Source organism: Ictidomys tridecemlineatus, chromosome 2 (assembly GCF_052094955.1).
Source record: "Ictidomys tridecemlineatus isolate mIctTri1 chromosome 2, mIctTri1.hap1, whole genome shotgun sequence".
NCBI lineage: Eukaryota > Metazoa > Chordata > Mammalia > Rodentia > Sciuridae > Ictidomys > Ictidomys tridecemlineatus.
Window position 1 is genome coordinate 148,029,402 of NC_135478.1, and position 18,267 is coordinate 148,047,668.

Here is an 18,267-nt window from a genome sequence, read left to right on the forward strand (position 1 = left end):
TTGAGGTGCCTGCGAGAGTGGCCCAGTTAACTTGACTTGGGCCCAGAAGAACCTAAGCCTTGTAGGCAGCATCTGGATCCTCCTTGGCCTAAGGAGAGGAGCAGAGCTCCTGCCCGGATTGCTGGGTTGCAGCCGGGGGGCCAACCTGGGGCAGAGATAGGCATGTGGAGTTTGCATACAGCTCTTTTTGAGGTGGGTGAGTTTCTTCCTGCACTCCCTGAAATCATTCCCCACTGGGCCTGTTGGATCCCCCTACCTAGGGCAGGTTCTATTTTTAAAGGAGGTATCTTTCAGCCATCCCAGCCGCCTGAGTCTAGACAGACTGTTGCGGCAGAGCCAGGTCTTTTTCTTTGCGTCTTTTTATGTCACCCGAGGAACAATTTATTGGTCTAAAGCCGTCTAATTCTGCTTCTTTGATCTCTTCTTGTTGCTTGACTTCCTTTAGCTAACTTGGGTTTTTATCTCTCTCTCAAAAGGCATTGTTATTTGGAATTTTTTTCTTCCTGTTTTATGCCCTTCATGTCCCATCTGAAATTCTGAGACTGTATCATCCTGACCCACCATAAAGGGCATCCCCGGATATTGTTCCTATAGGTTCTCTGTACCCCCAGGCAGCCCGGGAGCCCACCTGCCCCCACCTCCCCCGCCCAAGTATGAGCCCTTTACTGGGCAGAACCTGGGGATCCTTGCTGATTTGAACTATCTTACTGCCTTTTGTGCCCCAGGACCCCCTGAGAGGGTGCTGTGAATAAGGGGGCATCCTGGACCCTCTAAAACTGATGAAGAGTGCTTTGTACACAAGGAACCAAACTCTATAATTTAGAGGAGAATTTCCGGAGCAATTCCATTGTGAGGTCGGGTTTATGGTGTGCAATCGAGCTGGGCAGTAAAAGGTGGCCAGGCTTCCAGTGCGGCCTGGGCAGTTTATGAGGCGTTTAGAGGAAGGGTTAGCCCAATCATCCTCTGCAGAACAGTGGGCAGCAGGGCTTCAAGCTGATCCAACACCACAGCAGGGCAGGGAAGGTAGGAATCGTGGGTTGAGGGTCTAAATCAGAAGAAGTAAGACTACTATGCACTCAGCTTTCTGTGAGCTGGGTACTTAGAAACGTAAAGCCACTGTAGCTGGGTGGTGTGTGGGGGGGGGAAGGCTCCCTTATTTGTTTTTGTTATCTCCTAAAGAAATGGGGTCCACGATGGGCTGCAGTCCCCAGATGCCTGGATCCCCTCTCCTGTCCAATTCAGATCTAAAGCATTTATTGCTCCCAGGCATCCAGAACCACAAGGTGGAGGTCCAAGGTTGGCTAGGGGGAAGACTGCCTGGAAAGGTGTGTGGTGGGGGTCAAAGTTCCTCCAAGCTGAAGGGAATAGAACCAGTTCTCTAGTGAGCCAGGGGGGAACCAGGGGTTGTGGGAAGGACAAAGGAGTGTTAAGCCATTTATTGGTTTGCCGGAGGCTAGCCAGGTGCTCAGGAGTGAAAGCACAGAGCCTGCAGGGCCCTGGTGTCCAGGAGGAGAGAGAAGAACCTCATGCTAATAAATCTGTTGGCAAATGAGGCTCATTAATAGATAAATATTTCACTGCTTCCTTTAGTGCGGATAAACTGTGCGCTGCCGATTAAGGAAAGGAAGCCGGGAGAGGTTGAGTTTATTCGAACCACATGGTTCCAGTTTGCGGTGGCATTCTCTCTGCAGCTGTAAGCAACGCTGCGCCTGCCGGGTGTGGATCAGAGTTTAAATCTGGCCTGTTGCCCATCGAACATGATAAAGACCTAGGAAGAATAGAACTGCCCATAGTGGAGCCCTGCCTGGGAGGCCATAGGGTGGGCGGGTGCGCAGGGTGCGGAGAACCTCCAGGGACTGGGTCAACACACAGAAGATGGACAGGGAAGATCCACACGGTTGGTCTGGGGTTCGCTTCTAAGTATGAGGAACTGTGCTGCGCGGACACTGCCCAGAGTCCGCAGGCTCAGGCGCCTGAGTTGGCGGCCAGCCGGGTGCTCCCGCGGAGCCTCGGGGTCCTGTTCCACAGGGTGCTCCAGGCTCGCCTGGCACCGGCGGATTCGTTGGTCGAATATTTGAGCCTCTTCCCCTTCCATTCTAGGCGGCCGCGGGTCCCGCGGAGCGAGACCACCTGTGAGGGCTGCTGAGATTGGCGGAGGCGGTCATGTGGGCGGTCACGTGCTGCCGCGAGCTCCGTCCAAAAGAAAATGGGGTTTGGTGTAAATCTGGGGGTGTAATGTTATCATATATCACGCTACCTCGTAAAACCGACACTGAAAGCTGCCGGACAACAAATCACAGGTCAAAATTATGAGTTCTTCGTATTATGTGAACGCGCTTTTTAGCAAATATACGGCGGGGGCTTCTCTGTTCCAAAATGCCGAACCTACTTCTTGCTCCTTTGCGCCCAACTCTCAGAGAAGCGGCTACGGGGCGGGCGCCGGCGCCTTCGCCTCCACGGTACCGGGCTTATACAATGTCAACAGCCCCCTCTATCAGAGCCCCTTCGCATCGGGCTACGGCCTGGGCGCCGACGCCTACGGCAACCTGCCCTGCGCCTCCTACGACCAAAACATCCCCGGGCTCTGCAGTGACCTCGCCAAAGGCGCCTGCGACAAGGCAGACGAGGGCGCGCTGCACGGCCCAGCCGAGGCCAATTTCCGCATCTACCCCTGGATGAGGTCTTCAGGTAGGCGCAGCCACCAGGCGGGGCGGGCGGAAAAGTAGCCGGGAGCTTGGCGCTCGGTAGCGCGGGGCCAGAGAGAGCGGAGCCAGGCGGCTGTGTGCCTGCAGCCCGTGACTCCCGGCCGCGCTGCCTTTCTGGTTTTAATTAGAGCTGAGGCGCCATTGCGTGGAGAGCCCATAGTATTGTATGTAAATGAGGCTCATAAAACTTTTTATGGCCCAATTAATGGATTCAATCCTCGTAAATTTATTTAACTCCCTTTACCTTGAAATTTTAACATTAAGTTTGTTCGCTATTTTCCCCCTCTCTCTCTCCTTCTCTCTCCTCTCTCTTCCTCCCTCCCTTTCTTCTTTTTCTCTCCCTTCTATTCCTTTCTGCCTGGCTTTTCTTTCTCAGAGGCCGAAAGAGCCAAGTCCTCTGGGGGCCTCTCACCCACCCCTGTGCCAGGGGCCATTTCAAGACGTGGGCCAGGAGGGAACTGGGACAGAGGGTCAGAGTGCCCTAGGAAGGTCTGGAGACAGGGGCGAGGGTTGCTCAGGAGGGTCGCCCACTTGCATAGCAAGGCTGGGGAGCGGAGGGGCTTGCCTTTGAATGGCAAAAGTGCAGCGGCTCCTACTTGCCCACACTCTATATTTACAATTTCCCTTTGTCAGGGGGAACCAGGACATTGTGGAAGCGTAGCCGCCTGGAAAGGTCGGTTGTAAAGTTGGGATTCTGTGCCTTTGCTCCTTACAGAACTGCCTACACGCCTGGCACCATAGTTGGTGCCTTCTGCTAACATTCCCTCTCCTCCCCCTGTTCCGTTCTAGGTTGGGTTGCGGGGCAGAGCTGGTTTTACGGTCTGGGCAAGGAAGAAGGTGCAGGCTCTGGAATAGTAGCCTGGCTAAAGCACTGTTCTGTCCATGTTCCTGTCTGCTTGTCTGTCCATGTGTCTGCATTTCTACTCTTAGGACCTGACAGGAAGCGAGGTCGCCAAACCTATACGCGCTACCAGACGCTGGAGCTGGAGAAGGAGTTCCACTTCAATCGCTACCTGACGCGGCGGCGCCGCATCGAGATCGCCCACGCTCTCTGCCTCACTGAGCGCCAGATCAAGATCTGGTTCCAGAACCGCCGCATGAAGTGGAAGAAAGAACATAAGGACGAGGGTCCATCAGCCACTGCAGTCCCTGAGGGTGCAGTGCCCTCCGCTGCTTCTGCTGCCGCTGCCGCGGACAAGGCCGATGAGGAGGAGGAAGATGAAGAGGAGGACGAAGAGGAGGAGGAATGAAGGGCCACACTGGGGCCCTGGCTGCACTGGACAGTCAGAAAAGCGTCTTTGAGAAACTCACTGGTTTTATTTACAAAAATGGGGAAAATAAGAAGAAAATGTAAAAAATAATAATAAAAATAAAAACACCCTGACTCCAACCCTCACCCCACCCACCCCATCACCCACCCTAGTTCCCAACTTTTCTGGACTGAGTGGCCACCGAGACTAGGTCGCCTTGGGATCCCCTCTGCCTATGAATATCCCAGTAGATACCCCAAACCCTAGGCCAGCGCTTGGCTCTGGCATGGCCAAAATACTACCTAGCACAGGCCTCCTTGAGAGGCAACCCCCAAACTACCTATGGGCCCAGCCCCAGTGGGCCTCCACTCCCAGGAAGCCCCCTTCAACACTGGCAGACACCCAGCACCACCTCCTATATCCTTAAGAATGGTGATTCTCTCAGTACTACCTACTAGCCCCAAACTACCTATTTTGTGCTGGCTGGCTTGCCTGCTACTTGGTGCCGGCCTCTCCCAGGCCAGGCTCCTGCTTCTCCCAGTGGACTGCCTTTGAGGCCTCACTGGGAAGGCATGGAGGTCCAGGGACCAGGGCATTGGCTTCTATTTAAATTGAAAAATAATATATTTCTTCCAAAGCATACTATGTGCTGCAACCTAGAATCCCTCTTTCTCTGGCTTGGGCACCTCAAGTTCAGGCCCATCACCGCCCCCACTTCTGGAGGGAAGCATTCCTGAGATGGCTGCAGACCTCTGGGTTAGCTTCTGCTTCATAGAATTGCAGAGATGCTCCCAGCCTCCCTGTCCTCTTCCCTAGCCCCTGTGTCCTACTGTTCAGCCATGTCAAATATGTACACCCTGATTTTTCCTACAATAACAAATACTGTATATTTGAGGGTTTTTTTTTCTTTTGTCATTTCTGTAGTCTTGGAGCTCATTTACAAAGGAATATCTTGACTTGGAAAGGATGTGTTAATGGGGTGACTTTGTAGCATGGTGTGTTGTCTTGAGCTAACTCTGTAGTGGCTGGGAGGCCCGAAGCCCTCCCTGATGCCTTTCATCTCCTGTGTTGTCTTGTGTCCCTCTTAGCTCCAGCCTGGGGTTCAGGGAAAATATGCTTCCCAGCCCAGCTAATTGTGTTTTATGTAACAAAATAAAGATGCTTGGTGACAAAGAAACATGGACTACTTTATCCAAAAGGTTGGGGAAAAGAAGAGGTGGCTATAGCTGAAGGGCAAGCCCTGGGTATCCCTGTTTGCCCAGGATGGCAGTAGGGAAGCAAAAATAGACTATCCTTGTATCCAAATGTTGGGTGTACATGTATTAGTGTATAAGTGTGTCATGTATCTTTTTATGCTTTATGTGTAGATTTGTGTGAGTATGCATGTGCCTATTTTTGCATGTTTGTTTTTCTATACATGCTGTGTATATTCTCATATAGTTTCATAATTGTGTATATTTCTGCATCCACAATTGTGTGTATATCTGTGCCCATAATTGTGTGATTATTTCTGTGTCCATAATTGAGTGCATGTGTTTTTGTGTGTCCATAATTGCACATTTTCCGTGTCCATAATTGTATCTCTTTGTAGAGATTTTTGTCTGGTGTCTGTGTGTACAGAAGATCCCCTGAAAACGGAATCTATGACAGATTCATTATGTTCTACCAACCTCCCTAAAAAACTCCACAAATTCCATAAGCGAATTCGAAATCTTCCCTCTCTAAGGATGTGGAGCGGACTCAGAAAGGGACATCATCTACCCTACAACTGATCCCCAGATTCCTCACACCCTCTGACCCAGCCCCAGGATAGGAAATGGGATTCAGGGACTCTGCCGCTGCACCCCCAAAAGAGGCTGAGGGTGCCCTAAGGTTCAACACGCTAGCAGAGAGGTTCGGAGAGAAGCAGGAACCGCAAAATTGGCTATGCAGCCTCGGCAGGGGCATCTCGGTATTGGGGAAGGGGCGAAAAGCATCCTGAACTCTGCCAGCGAAGACCTCCATTCTATCTCCTGCCCGGTGGGGCCAGCTTCTTAGAGCTCTTTTAATAAAACCCGGCCCAAAATGGTCTGTAAAACCTGCGGCCCCAAGTAGGGGCCGCCTCGGTGGTAAGATGGCGCCGGTGTAAGAGCTGCCTCCTCTTAGTGATGGGGAAAGGGTCATAAATCCGTTGTTGTTTATGAAAATTTACAACTTTGCAATACAACTTTATGAGTTGTTCGGCCCTTCCATTGGCCGCTGTCGGTCATGTGGATAGGAACCGTGAACATGAACTTTTTTATAATTTCCCTTGCGAGAATAGAGCCGCATTCTTTTGCTCCGCTCCATCCTGCCTGCTTCGGAGCTCGGCCTTCCAGTCCCCGCTGGTCCGCGCTTTGTCCCGCGATGGCGAGCAAAGGGAAGCCCCAGCCAGGCCTGGCCGGGCTGCTCGCGCTGGAGGTGGGGCGCGCCCAGGTCCTGGCGCCGCAGCGGCCGTTTTGCAACTCGCAACCTGGCTAATTTCCTGCGTCCTCTGGCACCAGGAAGGAGGACAATTCGTCTCCCGGGCTGCCCAAGCGACAGCTGTCAGAGGGGCAGGAGCTTCTGGCAGCCGCCATCTGAAGGTGAGACATGTGGGAAGGAGACAGGAGCAAAGGTGGTGAGGTGCTGTGCAGGGTGAGAGAGGGAAACCAGCACGGCTTTGAAGGGGAGCAATGCAATACCCACCCTTACCCCATACTCCCCTGTTCACACTCGCCTGCATTACCCACCATAGCCCATTGTGACACACACATACACACACTCATTCACACACACACACACACACACACACACACAACACCACCATCAGCACCACTCCGTCTTTCTCCCTTCCCTGGCTCATCATGTCAGTAAATGCCATCTTCCCATCGTGGCACCTTCCCATCGACCCCATGTTCCTGGCAGCAGTATTTGAGTCTTCTCTCGCCCTTTCTCCACTGACCCCACACTCTGTGTTTCCTGCCAGCCTTTCGGTTTGGATATTTTTGTTGGTTTTTTCATTCATGGCCCAATTAGTTCGATGGAATTCTCCAACAACAGGAGATAGTTCCCAACCCGGGAAGGTGGGAAAGAGGTGAGGACAAAGTGAGTTAACCCAGAGGCATCAAAACAGTACTCTCTATTCCATATAAATTGGTTTCAGAGAGAAAGGAACTTACTAGTTCAGCCAGAGTTCTCCGCAGATTGCTTGCATCCTTTCCCCGGTTTTCCGATGAGAGGTGTCTGAAGCTCTGAGAGCGGGAATAGGTGGATGGGTGGAATTCTGTGTTGAAGGAGAGGATGGGGTTAATTGTCTGGTTGTTGCTTGGTGGGACATTTCGGTGCAAAAAAAAAAAAAAAAAAGAAAAAAAACATTGTGGTGTTAGTGTGGGTGCCAAGGGCCGGCTGCTAAGGTTGAAGGACGGATGCAAAACCAAGTCTTGGCAATAACGGGAACCCCCCAACCCACCTCGGCACAAGGGTCTGGCGTCCACTAGCCCCACCTCCCACAAGCAGGGAGAGTACTGCGGACCTAGTCGGGTGGAGGTACTGAGGGTCTGCTAGCGGTGGCTTTGCCTAGCGCGATGATACGAACTGCGGCTCAGTTGGTGCGCTTCAGCCCAGATTTGCCCCGGGGAGCTCCCGGGACAACGACAAGAATCAATCCCGAGATTCTAGGCTTTAATTCTTTTTATTTGTTTTTTTCTTTGCTGTTGTCGTTTCTCCGTTTTGAGAAGAAACCTTGGTATGCACTGGATAATTTAAAAAGGAGTGTAGATGTTTGGGACGTTCGCCCGCGCGGTGGGTGCGCTTGGGGCAGATAAAGCGGCGAATTTGCATGGTGGGGCGTCCGGCTGCCTGACTGCGGCTGCCGCGGGCAGATTATTTATTGCGACCGAGTCGGGGGCTCGCTGCTGCCACGCTGTGGCCGTCGCCGGGACCGGCGCCAGCCGCAGCCCGCCTCTTACAGCCTGTCGCGACTGCTCTACCGGCCCCTCAGAGATTCCCCAGAAGGCAGTGGAGAGGGGGAAGAAGGGGGTCTGGGGGCTGTCTCCCAGAGTCTATTTAGCTGGGGAATCTTCCTGCCTCCGCCACCCCTGACAGCCGGACGCCGGAAAAGACTCGGGTCCTCCCTTCACCCTCACCCCAGCACCATGGAGACTGGTCGCACAGGCCGCCTGGCACATCATGGCTGCTTCTGTCCAAACTGCGCGTCCCAAGGCGCCCTGAGGGCGCACGCCGATTGGGGGAACACGCTGGCTTTGGGATTCTGACATTGGAAAGACCACTTGTAGTCCTGAGGCCTGCTGGCCTGGCTGGCCCTGAGGAGAATTGGCTATGGCAAGGAAGGCGGGCTGTGTCTCCAGGAGAGGGCCTGTGAGGGACAGAGGCCGCACCTGTGTGTTTTGGGTTCTGATCCTGGCTAGTGATTTGGCTGAACGGAGGTGGGCCTTCGAGGTCCCCACACTCACACCAGCAGGCCAACCTCTAGGTTGGCGGAAATGGAGGAAGTGGACGGGTAGCCCAGGGCAAGGGTAGACTGTGTGACCCTATTCGCCATCCTGCCCCCGTTGGAGGAAACTGAAAGGTAAGTCTGCTTTCTATGTAGCAATGAGAGAGAAGAGAAATTCCTGGGACGGACATTCTCACCGTCCCAGGAGAGGCTTTATGGAGGGTCTACGGAGACTGTGAGGTTCCTATTCTTGCTTGAATGGGTCTGTCCAGTGTGCTTGCCTGCCTCTCCCCGCCCCATATATATACTCACACGTGTGTGTCTGGTCAGAGAAATAAATTCGTTGACTGCCAACATAATATGCACCAGCCTTGGGTAACATGTAGATTTTAATTTAATATATTGTCCCTTCTTAGTGCTTACAGAAGCTAGAAATATAACATTTTATGACTCTTAGCTGAGAAATCAAATTCTCTTATAGGCTGTGACAATTATTAGATCAAGAATCTGGGTCAAAGCATAAACAATAATAGTAGTAAAAAACTACAAGCTCCAACATTGTGTGGGACATGGAGAAACAAAAGAGAATTGTAAATGTAAATATTTATCAATATTTGTAAAACGATTTTTTTCATTTTAAATAATAGCTTGCTTGAAATCACTGCCATCTAATGATTTTAAGAAACGATTACAGAAATAGAATATTCTTCAAACTTGACTTTTTGAGAAAATAATTTCCTTTTTACATTTTGATTCCTGAGTTTTCATTTTCACCTATTAGATCATCCCCCTGAAGAAATGTGTAGGAAATGACAAATTTTGTCTAAGAATGAGCCTTCTTTCTATGTAAAGGGAAAACTTTCCCCAGTGAGTTTAATCAAGACACTGGCACAAGGCTTCCTGGCAACCTTGGGCTTTGTGTAAGCTGACCTTAGGCCAGTCCTTTTCTGATTTTTTTTCTCCCTTTGGGCAAAGGGAAGTCAAGGAAAAAATCGAAAAGTAAGGAAGGGATTAAGAAAGTCGTTCACAGATTCCTATGGGAGCATTGCCACTTGCCACTCCCCCCGCTCAGTCCTGAACCCCATTAGCCTGTGTTGGCCAGAGTTTTATAGATCTGACAAACAGCCTTCTGAAATCAAACCAAATCACATCAATTCTCTTTCTTCAACCTCCACAGAATTGAGGGTTTTTAAAGCTAATTCAAGGGATTTTACAAGCCTAACAAACACAGTCTTAAAAATGCCATTGGACCGATATCACATTTTGCAAAATGAGATTGATCCCTGTGCTGTAAAAGGCAACTATCTTGAATGTACACCTCTTAAGCAAAAGAGAGTAGCCCAGAACTGGTTTTTCATGTCCTATCTGGGGACTGCCAGACTTGGGACAGCGGTAAAAGCAATTCAGGATTTCTGGAGCCGTTGAGACAACTATTCTGGGTTCTGGAGCTACTGCTTGTGGCAGCTCCCTGAGTAGTCTCAGGAAGGACAGGAAAGAGGGTACAACCCACACAGTGTGAGCTACTGGGGCTCCTGAAACCAAGCCCATTAATTATCCCCTGTCCTTAGGCCCCACCGGGCTGTTCTCTCTGCCCTGCTTGGCTAAGGGCCCTGCATCCCCTGAGCCTCTGGAATGAAGAGGGAGCAGGTCTGCATCTGGATTTGTATCTGTCTCAGCTCTGAGCTGTACAAAGGTGGAGAGTCCCCCATGCTGGGTGAGGGGAGCAGGTCCCACCTCTGGATTCAGATCTCAGTCTTACAGCTGTTCCTCTATGGTCTTTTCTTGTTGAGACAGTGGTTTCTGGTCTCTCCATTGCGGGGGTTCAAAGACAGGATGGGAATGCGCAGTTGCTGGCGGTGCTTGCTTTGAGACCAAGAAGGCAAAGGCCATTGCAGAAGAGCCCATCAGTGCTCAAGACGTGTTGTATGTGGGAGGAAGAGGCAGCAGGAAGAGCTTAAGTTTGGCCTTGTGCTGGGTAGTTGTGAAGTGAGCTTTCAGCCTTTGGCTGCAAGGCCCAGACCTCTGGTAAGAGTGAGAAGGAGAGAATAAGGGGCTGTATCGATTTCTGAGGTACAGGAGTGAAGAGCAGACAGTGAAGGCCTGGTTTCTAAGAGTCCCTTGTCTAGCTCAAGAACCCACATCCACAGTAGGGGAGCGCAGTGGGAGGGGCAACTCTGGGCCGTGCCTGGAGTGCAGGCCAGCAGGGAGCAAAGCCGTCTGAGTGGGTTGTCAGGTTTCCTGTTTGGAGGAAAACCCCAGCAAAATCCAACCAGGCAAAATGAGGAGGAGGAAAGAGCGAGCCTGGCTGGGCCTTCCCGCGGCCTGGACGCTGGTTCCCCCTACCCGGGTCTGATCTGTACATCCCTGCCCGGGCTGTGCCCGCCGCTGACGTTCGGGAAAAGGAGCTGGGCCGGCTGGCTGTGCGCGCCCATTAATCTGCCGGGCGGGCGGGCGGGCTGGGGGCTGTTTGTAACTTTGCTGCCTCGGTCGCCGCGGTCCCCGGGGAGCGGGCTCCGGCGCTCGCTCCCATTGGCCGCCGCCGCGTCAGCTGGTGCGATTTGCTGCTGTCGCTTTTGGCGTTCGGCCATCCAGAAACAAACCAGTTCGATGACTACTAATAGTTATAGCCAGATGTACTAATACACAACAAATCACAGTCCTGCAGAGGGGCGCGCAAATGAGTTCCTATTTTGTGAATCCCACTTTCCCCGGGAGCTTGCCCAGCGGCCAGGACTCCTTCTTGGGCCAGCTGCCCCTCTACCCAGCCGGCTATGACGCGCTGAGGCCCTTCCCGGCCTCGTATGGGGCGTCCAGTCTCCCGGACAAGACATACACCTCACCTTGTTTCTACCAACAGTCCAACTCGGTCCTGGCCTGCAACCGGGCATCCTACGAGTACGGGGCCTCGTGTTTCTATTCTGATAAAGACCTCAGTGGCGCCTCGCCCTCGGGCAGTGGCAAGCAGAGGGGCCCCGGGGACTACCTGCACTTTTCTCCCGAGCAGCAGTACAAACCCGACAGCAGCAGCGTGCAGGGCAAAGCCCTCCATGACGAAGGCACCGACCGGAAGTACACGAGTCCTGTTTATCCTTGGATGCAGCGGATGAACTCCTGCGCTGGTAAGGCTTTTCCCTGCACCCCCCCACCCCCACCCAAGACAGTGGAGGGAGAGGAGAAAGGAGACAGGGAAAGGAAGAAGAAAGGAGAAAGTGCCAGAGAAAGTAGGAAGAGGAATTAGAGAGAGTGGAGGAAAGAATGAACAAAGTTTCTTTGGCTTTTTAAAAATCGATTTTTAAAAAGAAGAAAAGCATTCCCAATGGAGCCATCAGGCTGATGCAAAGGAAAGCAAAGGCAGGGTCCTTGTAAGGTGATACTTTAGGGGAGGGTGGGGGGAATCACTACCAGGCTGTGTGAAAACCTTGACAGGGGCAAACTTGAGGGAAGGTGGCAACCAGAAAAGGAAGCTGGTTGGGAGAGCCTGCCCCTGCTACACCTTGGTAGCATCCTAGTCGGGTTCCCAAGAAGACTGGGCCTCCTTTGGACATCACTGATAACTTCTTTCACCTCTCAATTCCCTCTCCTTTCTGCCCTTCAGAAACCCAGACAGAGAGGGCCCCCCATTTGACCTCTTCCAGTGTCTCCTCAAAGCCTTTAAGGGCCACATTCCCAGCCTCAGGGTCTCTCTCTCCCTAGCTCTCTCTCTCCCCCTCCCTCCCCTCCTCCCCCTTCCACTCAACTGCTCACTCTTAGCCAACTTCTGCCTCCTTCTGAGCCTTACACTGGCTTGGGGGGATCCTCCCACCCTTGGGAACCTTTGGCAGCAGAACAGACAGCCCAACACATCCCTATTGCTAGAAACTCCAGCTCACCTATAGTGCCATCTTTTCAGCCCTGGTTTTCAAAGACTCCACCGGGAGTTTCTCCCCCCTTGGAGGAAGACAGAACCTAATGTGGATTTTAAAACTTAGAGTTTTGCTGTAAAAGTCACTTTTCCCCAAGTGGATCTCTGTATTTTTCAGATGAGTCATATAATTTGGGAGAATATGCAGAGATTTATCAGGGCTGACCATATTTAACTTTAAAAAAAAATGTGTTGAGTCTTGACATTGATGGCCTCAGTAGCGTCCTCTCAGAGACCAATGTGTGAATTCAGTGTCTATACTGCTCACAGGGTTCCACTCTCACTCACCCCAAGCACACATACTACTCCTCACACATACAAAAATGACTCTGGTGTTCCAAATTAAGAATGTTATTCTATTATTTCCCTTGTAATTGTTTTCTTACAAGCCCAAAATTTCAAAAACTGTAACTTCCCACTCCAAGTCGTTTAAGGTGAAAAACACCTCGCTTGCTATGAAATATCTTCTCCATTCAGCCCGCTTTCATCCCCAGATGTAGTGAGAGAGGCTAGAGTGGAGGCGGGGTGGTTTCCAGCCCAGAGGCCCCTGGCGGGAGGCAGGGAACTGACTGGTTTGGCCATCGGGACCTCGCTTACCAGCACCCGGCCATTTCTGCCTGCAGGTGCGGTCTACGGGAGCCACGGGCGCCGAGGCCGCCAGACCTACACGCGCTACCAGACGCTGGAGCTGGAGAAGGAGTTCCACTTCAACCGCTACCTGACGCGGCGCCGCCGCATTGAGATCGCCAACGCGCTCTGCCTCACTGAGCGCCAGATCAAGATCTGGTTCCAGAACCGCCGTATGAAGTGGAAAAAGGAAAATAAACTCATCAATTCCACACAGCCCAGCGGGGAGGACTCTGAGGCAAAGGCGGGCGAGTAGATGCCTGGGCAGAGACCAGGCCAGCGCTAGAACCTCCTTCAGCTTTGCCCCTTTGCCCTTGCCTGTTCCCTAAACTTTTCTCCCCGCCTGCTCCCATCCAGGGGCTTCCACAGCTTTGGTGGGGTGCCAGGAGCTTTGCAAGCCCTGAGCGTTTATTTATTACAAAAACCAAGAAACCCACACACGGCAAATCCCAGCGGTCGAGCGGGGCGCACTGTACACACACAGGCCTGTTCCCCAAAGCTACCCAAGACGGCTCCGGGGTCCCAGGGTGCACTCAGAATTTGTCTAGGCCCCTGTTAGCATCTCTGTGCTCTCTGAGCTCAGAATGCGGGGTGGCCGGAAAGAAAGAGTCCCAGGCTGTGCCGGGTTTGGTGTTTGGGTGTCTTTGCCGGCGGCCCCTCACCATTAAGTCCTGACGGGTATCACCAAGTCATCTCTGGCCACTAGAAAGACAGGGCCTAAGGGCTGGGGCCCCAGCTTTTTGGCGGCTTATGAGGCTGCCCCCAAACAGGAAGAAGCTCCAGGAACAAAAGGGCCACTACAGAGTCCAGTCTCAGGCCGGCGCACAACCGTCAGTGGAAAAGCAGCAGCCTCAGTCGTGAACAGCCAACCTGGGAGCCGGTGGAACATTACAGCCCTGGAAGCAACTGGGCTCCCACAGGCTCCCACTCCAGATTCCAGATTCTTGCCTCCGACAGCGCTGGCGCCGCCACCAAGCGGCTTTCAGAACACAACAAGGGGGCCCAGGGCCATGGGAGCAAGAAGAGTCCTGGCTTCCAAACGTGCCAGGGGCGCCTCGGATGCTGGGCCTCCAGTGGGGAGACTCCCCTCGCCTCTTAGTTGTATTTGTGATTTACTTTCGTCTTTCAAAGCCCAGAAAAATAACTGCGGAGATACTAGGCACCGCTGCGAAATGATTCCATTAACTTCCTCATTTCATTCCTGGAGGTCTAAGCAAGACCCCAATAACTCGACCTGCGGATCCCTAGGCCCCAAGCAGCCTCTGTGGTTGAGGGAAGCGTGGACCCATTCGCTGGGTTCACCGAGAACCCTCCGACTTGGGCCCGGGCTAGCTCGAGGAAGGCAACCCGGTGGTGAAGATTCTCCAGGCTGGATACGTAAGCAAATCAAATAGGAAACTAATGACACGAAAACCATATTTACAAGAAAGAAAAAATCGACTCTAGTTATAAAAGTGTATGGAATTTGACCTTGCCTCGAAGAAACACTACACAAAAGCTATCTTTAATAGACGCCTGTCATTTAAGAGCGGCAGGGACACTGTCGCTCATGCGCTCGCAAAAACAGAGCCGTAATTGTAGCTGCTGCTGCGGGCAGGATTTATTTCTTCAATTGGCTAAATGGCCTCCTCCCCTTCCCCGAAGGTGATATCTGTATTTCAAAATTCAGAGCTGCCGGCAGGACGGGTGGAACCGACCCCAACCTCGACACAAAAATAAGAGGGGCTGCAAAGCCGGGAAATAAAGTTGTTGTAAATAAATTCCAAGTCACCACCTCCCCCTAATCCTCTGCATCCTCGCCGGGCGCGCGATCGGCAGCTGACGGCCTCACAATTGGTACATCCTAATGGAACTGCGAGGGAAATGCAATAATTTTGCCATAATGGGCTGTAACCTCAATTCGACCCCGGCCCTTGCAGCCCCGGGTCGGAAGCGGAGCGATGCGCCCTGCCTCCAGCGGGTGGCGCTCGAGTCCGACTGAACGGCGGCAGCTGGTGGCGGGCACGCGCCCGAGGCGCGCGCGCCACCCCTCTCGCCTCCACCCAACTCCCCCATTAGTGCGCGAGTTTACCTCTAGAGGTCATCAGGCAGGATTTACGACTGGACAACAAAAGCACGTGATTCGAAGTCGTACCCCATATTTGGGTGCCTACGTAGGAGGGAACCAAGTACATGTCCCAGTCATTTCCATAATTCATCATAAATTGTGCAAGGGTGCTATAGACGCACAAACGACCGCGAGCCACAAATCAAGCACACATATCAAAAAACAAATGAGCTCTTATTTTGTAAACTCATTTTGCGGTCGCTATCCAAATGGCCCGGACTACCAGTTGCATAATTATGGAGATCATAGTTCCGTGAGCGAGCAATTCAGGGACTCGGCGAGCATGCACTCCGGCAGGTACGGCTACGGCTACAATGGCATGGATCTCAGCGTCGGCCGCTCGGGCTCTGGCCACTTTGGCTCCGGAGAGCGCGCCCGCAGCTACGCGGCCGGCGCCAGCGCGGCGCCCGCCGAGCCCAGGTACAGCCAGCCGGCCACGTCCACGCACTCGCCTCCGCCCGACCCGCTGCCCTGCTCCGCCGTGGCCCCCTCTCCAGGCAGCGACAGCCACCACGGCGGGAAAAACTCCCTGGGCAACTCCAGCGGCGCCTCGGCCAACGCCGGCAGCACCCACATCAGCAGCAGAGAGGGGGTTGGCACGGCGTCCGGAGCCGAGGAGGACGCCCCCGCCAGCAGCGAGCAGGCGAGCGCGCAGAGCGAGCCGAGCCCGGCGCCGCCCGCTCAACCCCAGATCTACCCCTGGATGCGCAAGCTGCACATAAGTCATGGTAAAGCCAGCCCTTTTCTAAATCCACGCGTCCGCGGGGGCGCGGCTCTTGGTCCCCCTCTCTCCTTGCCGCTCTCTCTGGTTCTTTCCTAGTCTTGCCTTTCCCAGCCCTCCGGAGCTTCTCCCTGCCATTCTTCCCCTGCCTTCATCCTTCTTCCTCCTCTTTTCAGCAGCACACTGTGCTCGCAAATAGTAAGGGAATGAGTTGGTGGGCAGGCAAGTTTAAACGTTGAAAGTGGGAGAAAGGGGGAAAAAATCCATCTCAAACCCCAGCGCCTCTGAATGCTCTACGGGGTCTGGAGAGCCGAGCAGATAGCAGAGAGGTAGAGGATGGCAGTAGGGGCCATGAATCGGGCTTGTCAGGGCGGATAATTTATGAGGAGGGCTACCCTGGGAAAACAGCCTTACTAATTACAGCCCCCCAAAAAGGATTGGGCGAGGGCCGGCAGGATTCTGAAGTTTGGGGGTAAAAGGGAGAGAGGAGGAAAGGAAGAAAAAGAAAGCAGGCGCCCCCAGCATACAGGATGGAACAGGAGGCGGCTCTCGGGGCTGGAACTTTAAGGGAGGGTGACCTGGAGGCCACTTAGGCACTCAGAATAGGGCCGTACTTCGGCTAGTTTCCGAGGAGTAGGCAGCCTATGAGGGCTGTGCCCCCCAATCAGGGGTGTCCAGGGCAGGGCCAGAGGGCAGAAAAGGGGCGAGGGAAAGCCCGGCGGTCCTTCGGGACACGGTTCCAGCCTATGATGGGCCGATTGTTCCCAGAGTTCAAATCGTATTGTTTCTCTCTAGAAAGGAAGAGGGAAGGAAATTCGGGAGGGGAGGGTGGACAGGCAGAGAGGGAGGACTTGTTGAGTCTTTTGCCCAGGTTCCCTGCTCAGGACCCTGGCTTGTCAAGCTGGTGGACTTTGGAAGCCAAGGACTGAGGAGTTGGTGGCTAAACCGCTGACTTTTCTGTTGCAGACAACATAGGCGGCCCGGAAGGCAAAAGGGCCCGGACGGCCTACACGCGCTACCAGACTCTGGAGCTGGAGAAGGAGTTCCACTTCAACCGATACCTGACCCGCCGAAGAAGGATTGAAATAGCACATGCTCTTTGCCTCTCCGAGAGACAAATTAAAATCTGGTTCCAAAACCGGAGAATGAAGTGGAAAAAAGATAATAAGCTGAAAAGCATGAGCATGGCGGCGGCGGGAGGGGCCTTCCGCCCCTGAGTATTTGAGCGTTTAAAGTACTGAGCAGTATTAGCGGATCCCGCATAGTGTCAGTACTAAGGTGACTTTCTGAAACTCCCTTGTGTTCCTTCTGTGAAGAAGCCCTGTCTCGTTGCCCTAATTCATCTTTTAATCATGAGCCTGTTTATTGCCATTATAGCGCCTGTATAAGTAGATCTGCTTTCTGTTCATCTCTTTGTCCTGAATGGCTTTGTCTTGAAAAAAATAGATGTTTTAACTTATTTATATGAAGCAAGCTGTGTTACTTGAAGTAACTATAACAAAAAAAGAAAAGAGAAAAAACCACACAAAAAAGTCCCCCTTCGACCTCGTTTAGTGCCAATGTTGTGTGTTGCACTCGAGTTGTTTAACTGTGCATGTGCGTGGAAGTGTTCCTGTCTCAATAGCTCCAAGCTGTTAAAGATATTTTTATTCAAACTACCTATATTCCTGTGTAATTAATGCTGTTGTAGAGGTGACTTGATGAGACACAACTTAACTTGTTCGACGTGTAGTGACTAGTGACTCTGTGACGAAAACTGTGACTCCAAGCGGTGTGTCCCTGCGTGCCTTTGTAGGACCCTTTGCACGAACTCTGGAAGTGGCTCTTATAAGCTCAGCTTCAGTGATGTATGTTTTTGTGAACAAAGTTACAAATATTGTCCAAGTCTGGCTGTTTAAGCAAACTGTGATCAGCTATTTTTTTTTTTTTTGGTATTTGTTTTTAAGGAAAAAATACTGACTGGAAACAAAAAAATAAACTTTCTATTGTAAGTTCTCTTGGTCTGGTTTGTGCCAAACAGTGAGCGGCTCTTTCTGCTTTTCTGTCTGTCCAGTCCTGGAAGTTGGTGGGCCTGAGGCCACCTGAGCAGCCTGCCTGTGCATGGAGGCCTCAGACCATCCTAACCAGCTACCTCCCTTACTTTGATCCATCAGAAAGTTCAGGGCAGAAAGTGGGAAAAGCAAAGCTGTTCCAAAGTCCACTATGCCCATTCTGAGGAAAACAAGTTAACTTGCTGGGTACAAAAAAGAGAAAAAGGGAGAGAAAGAAGGAGAAAAATCCAAGGGCTTTGTTAGCAGCCCTTGGGGCCCACATAGACCCTGCCTCTTTCCTAAGGCTGTCTTAGGCCTCCACTTGCTGAAGAGACTGCTATGCCAGGTTATGGACCCCAAACCCCCTGCCCCTAACCCATCCCAGAACCCCTTCCCCACTCCTCACCCTGAACCCAGTTGACTTCTTTTGCTACAATTAATTTGCTACAAATGGAAGGTACTTACCCCATCCT

General features: G+C 52.4%; 4 protein-coding genes and 1 long non-coding RNA gene across 14 annotated transcripts in view; 4 read left to right on the top strand and 1 right to left on the bottom strand.

The window, feature by feature from the left end:
- The first annotated feature begins 810 nt into the window (after nt 1-810).
- Nucleotides 811-5,132, top strand: Hoxa7 (homeobox A7). Of its 4 annotated transcripts, XM_078039939.1 has the most exons (4): nt 880-1,023; nt 2,101-2,688; nt 3,082-3,194; nt 3,636-3,940. In XM_078039939.1, the coding sequence occupies exons 2-4, from the start codon at nt 2,310-2,312 to the stop codon at nt 3,720-3,722; spliced, it is 579 nt and encodes a 192-aa protein (XP_077896065.1). In that variant the 5' UTR covers nt 880-1,023; nt 2,101-2,309; the 3' UTR covers nt 3,723-3,940. The 4 variants fall into 4 exon arrangements, with proteins under 4 accessions (XP_040147728.1, XP_077896065.1, XP_077896064.1 ...); XM_040291794.2 differs by lacking the exon at nt 3,636-3,940 and having other exon boundaries at nt 811-1,023; nt 3,082-3,629; XM_078039938.1 differs by lacking the exon at nt 3,082-3,194 and having other exon boundaries at nt 889-1,023; nt 3,636-5,132.
- A 964-nt stretch (nt 5,133-6,096) lies between these two features.
- On the bottom strand, nt 6,097-11,388 carry LOC120891954 (uncharacterized). Of its 2 annotated transcripts, none has more exons than XR_005736543.2 (4): nt 11,249-11,388; nt 7,488-10,430; nt 7,135-7,238; nt 6,097-6,552 (listed from the first exon to the last, which is right to left on the bottom strand). It is a non-coding gene; the product is annotated as an uncharacterized LOC120891954 (long non-coding RNA). The 2 variants fall into 2 exon arrangements; XR_005736542.2 differs by having other exon boundaries at nt 7,425-10,430.
- On the top strand, nt 6,166-14,713 carry Hoxa6 (homeobox A6). Of its 3 annotated transcripts, none has more exons than XM_078039936.1 (3): nt 6,166-6,558; nt 11,266-11,527; nt 12,933-14,713. In XM_078039936.1, the coding sequence occupies exons 1-3, from the start codon at nt 6,166-6,168 to the stop codon at nt 13,190-13,192; spliced, it is 915 nt and encodes a 304-aa protein (XP_077896062.1). In that variant the 3' UTR covers nt 13,193-14,713. The 3 variants fall into 3 exon arrangements, with proteins under 3 accessions (XP_077896062.1, XP_077896063.1, XP_005319196.1); XM_078039937.1 differs by having other exon boundaries at nt 11,413-11,527; XM_005319139.5 differs by lacking the exon at nt 6,166-6,558 and having other exon boundaries at nt 11,086-11,527.
- Hoxa3 (homeobox A3) overlaps nt 6,418-18,267 on the top strand; it is a 44,595-nt gene continuing 32,745 nt past the window's right edge. For 3 of the 4 annotated variants that reach the window (XM_013355968.4, XM_078039930.1, XM_005319142.5), the window contains exon 1: nt 6,418-6,558. The gene's annotated coding sequence lies outside the window, so the exon portion shown is untranslated. Of the gene's footprint in view, nt 6,559-8,401; nt 8,544-18,267 lie in introns of those variants that run through there. The other variant, XM_040291786.2, reaches the window with a different exon arrangement.
- On the top strand, nt 13,218-17,759 carry Hoxa5 (homeobox A5). Its single transcript, XM_005319140.4, has 2 exons — nt 13,218-15,771; nt 16,731-17,759. The coding sequence occupies exons 1-2, from the start codon at nt 14,877-14,879 to the stop codon at nt 16,979-16,981; spliced, it is 1,146 nt and encodes a 381-aa protein (XP_005319197.1). The 5' UTR covers nt 13,218-14,876; the 3' UTR covers nt 16,982-17,759.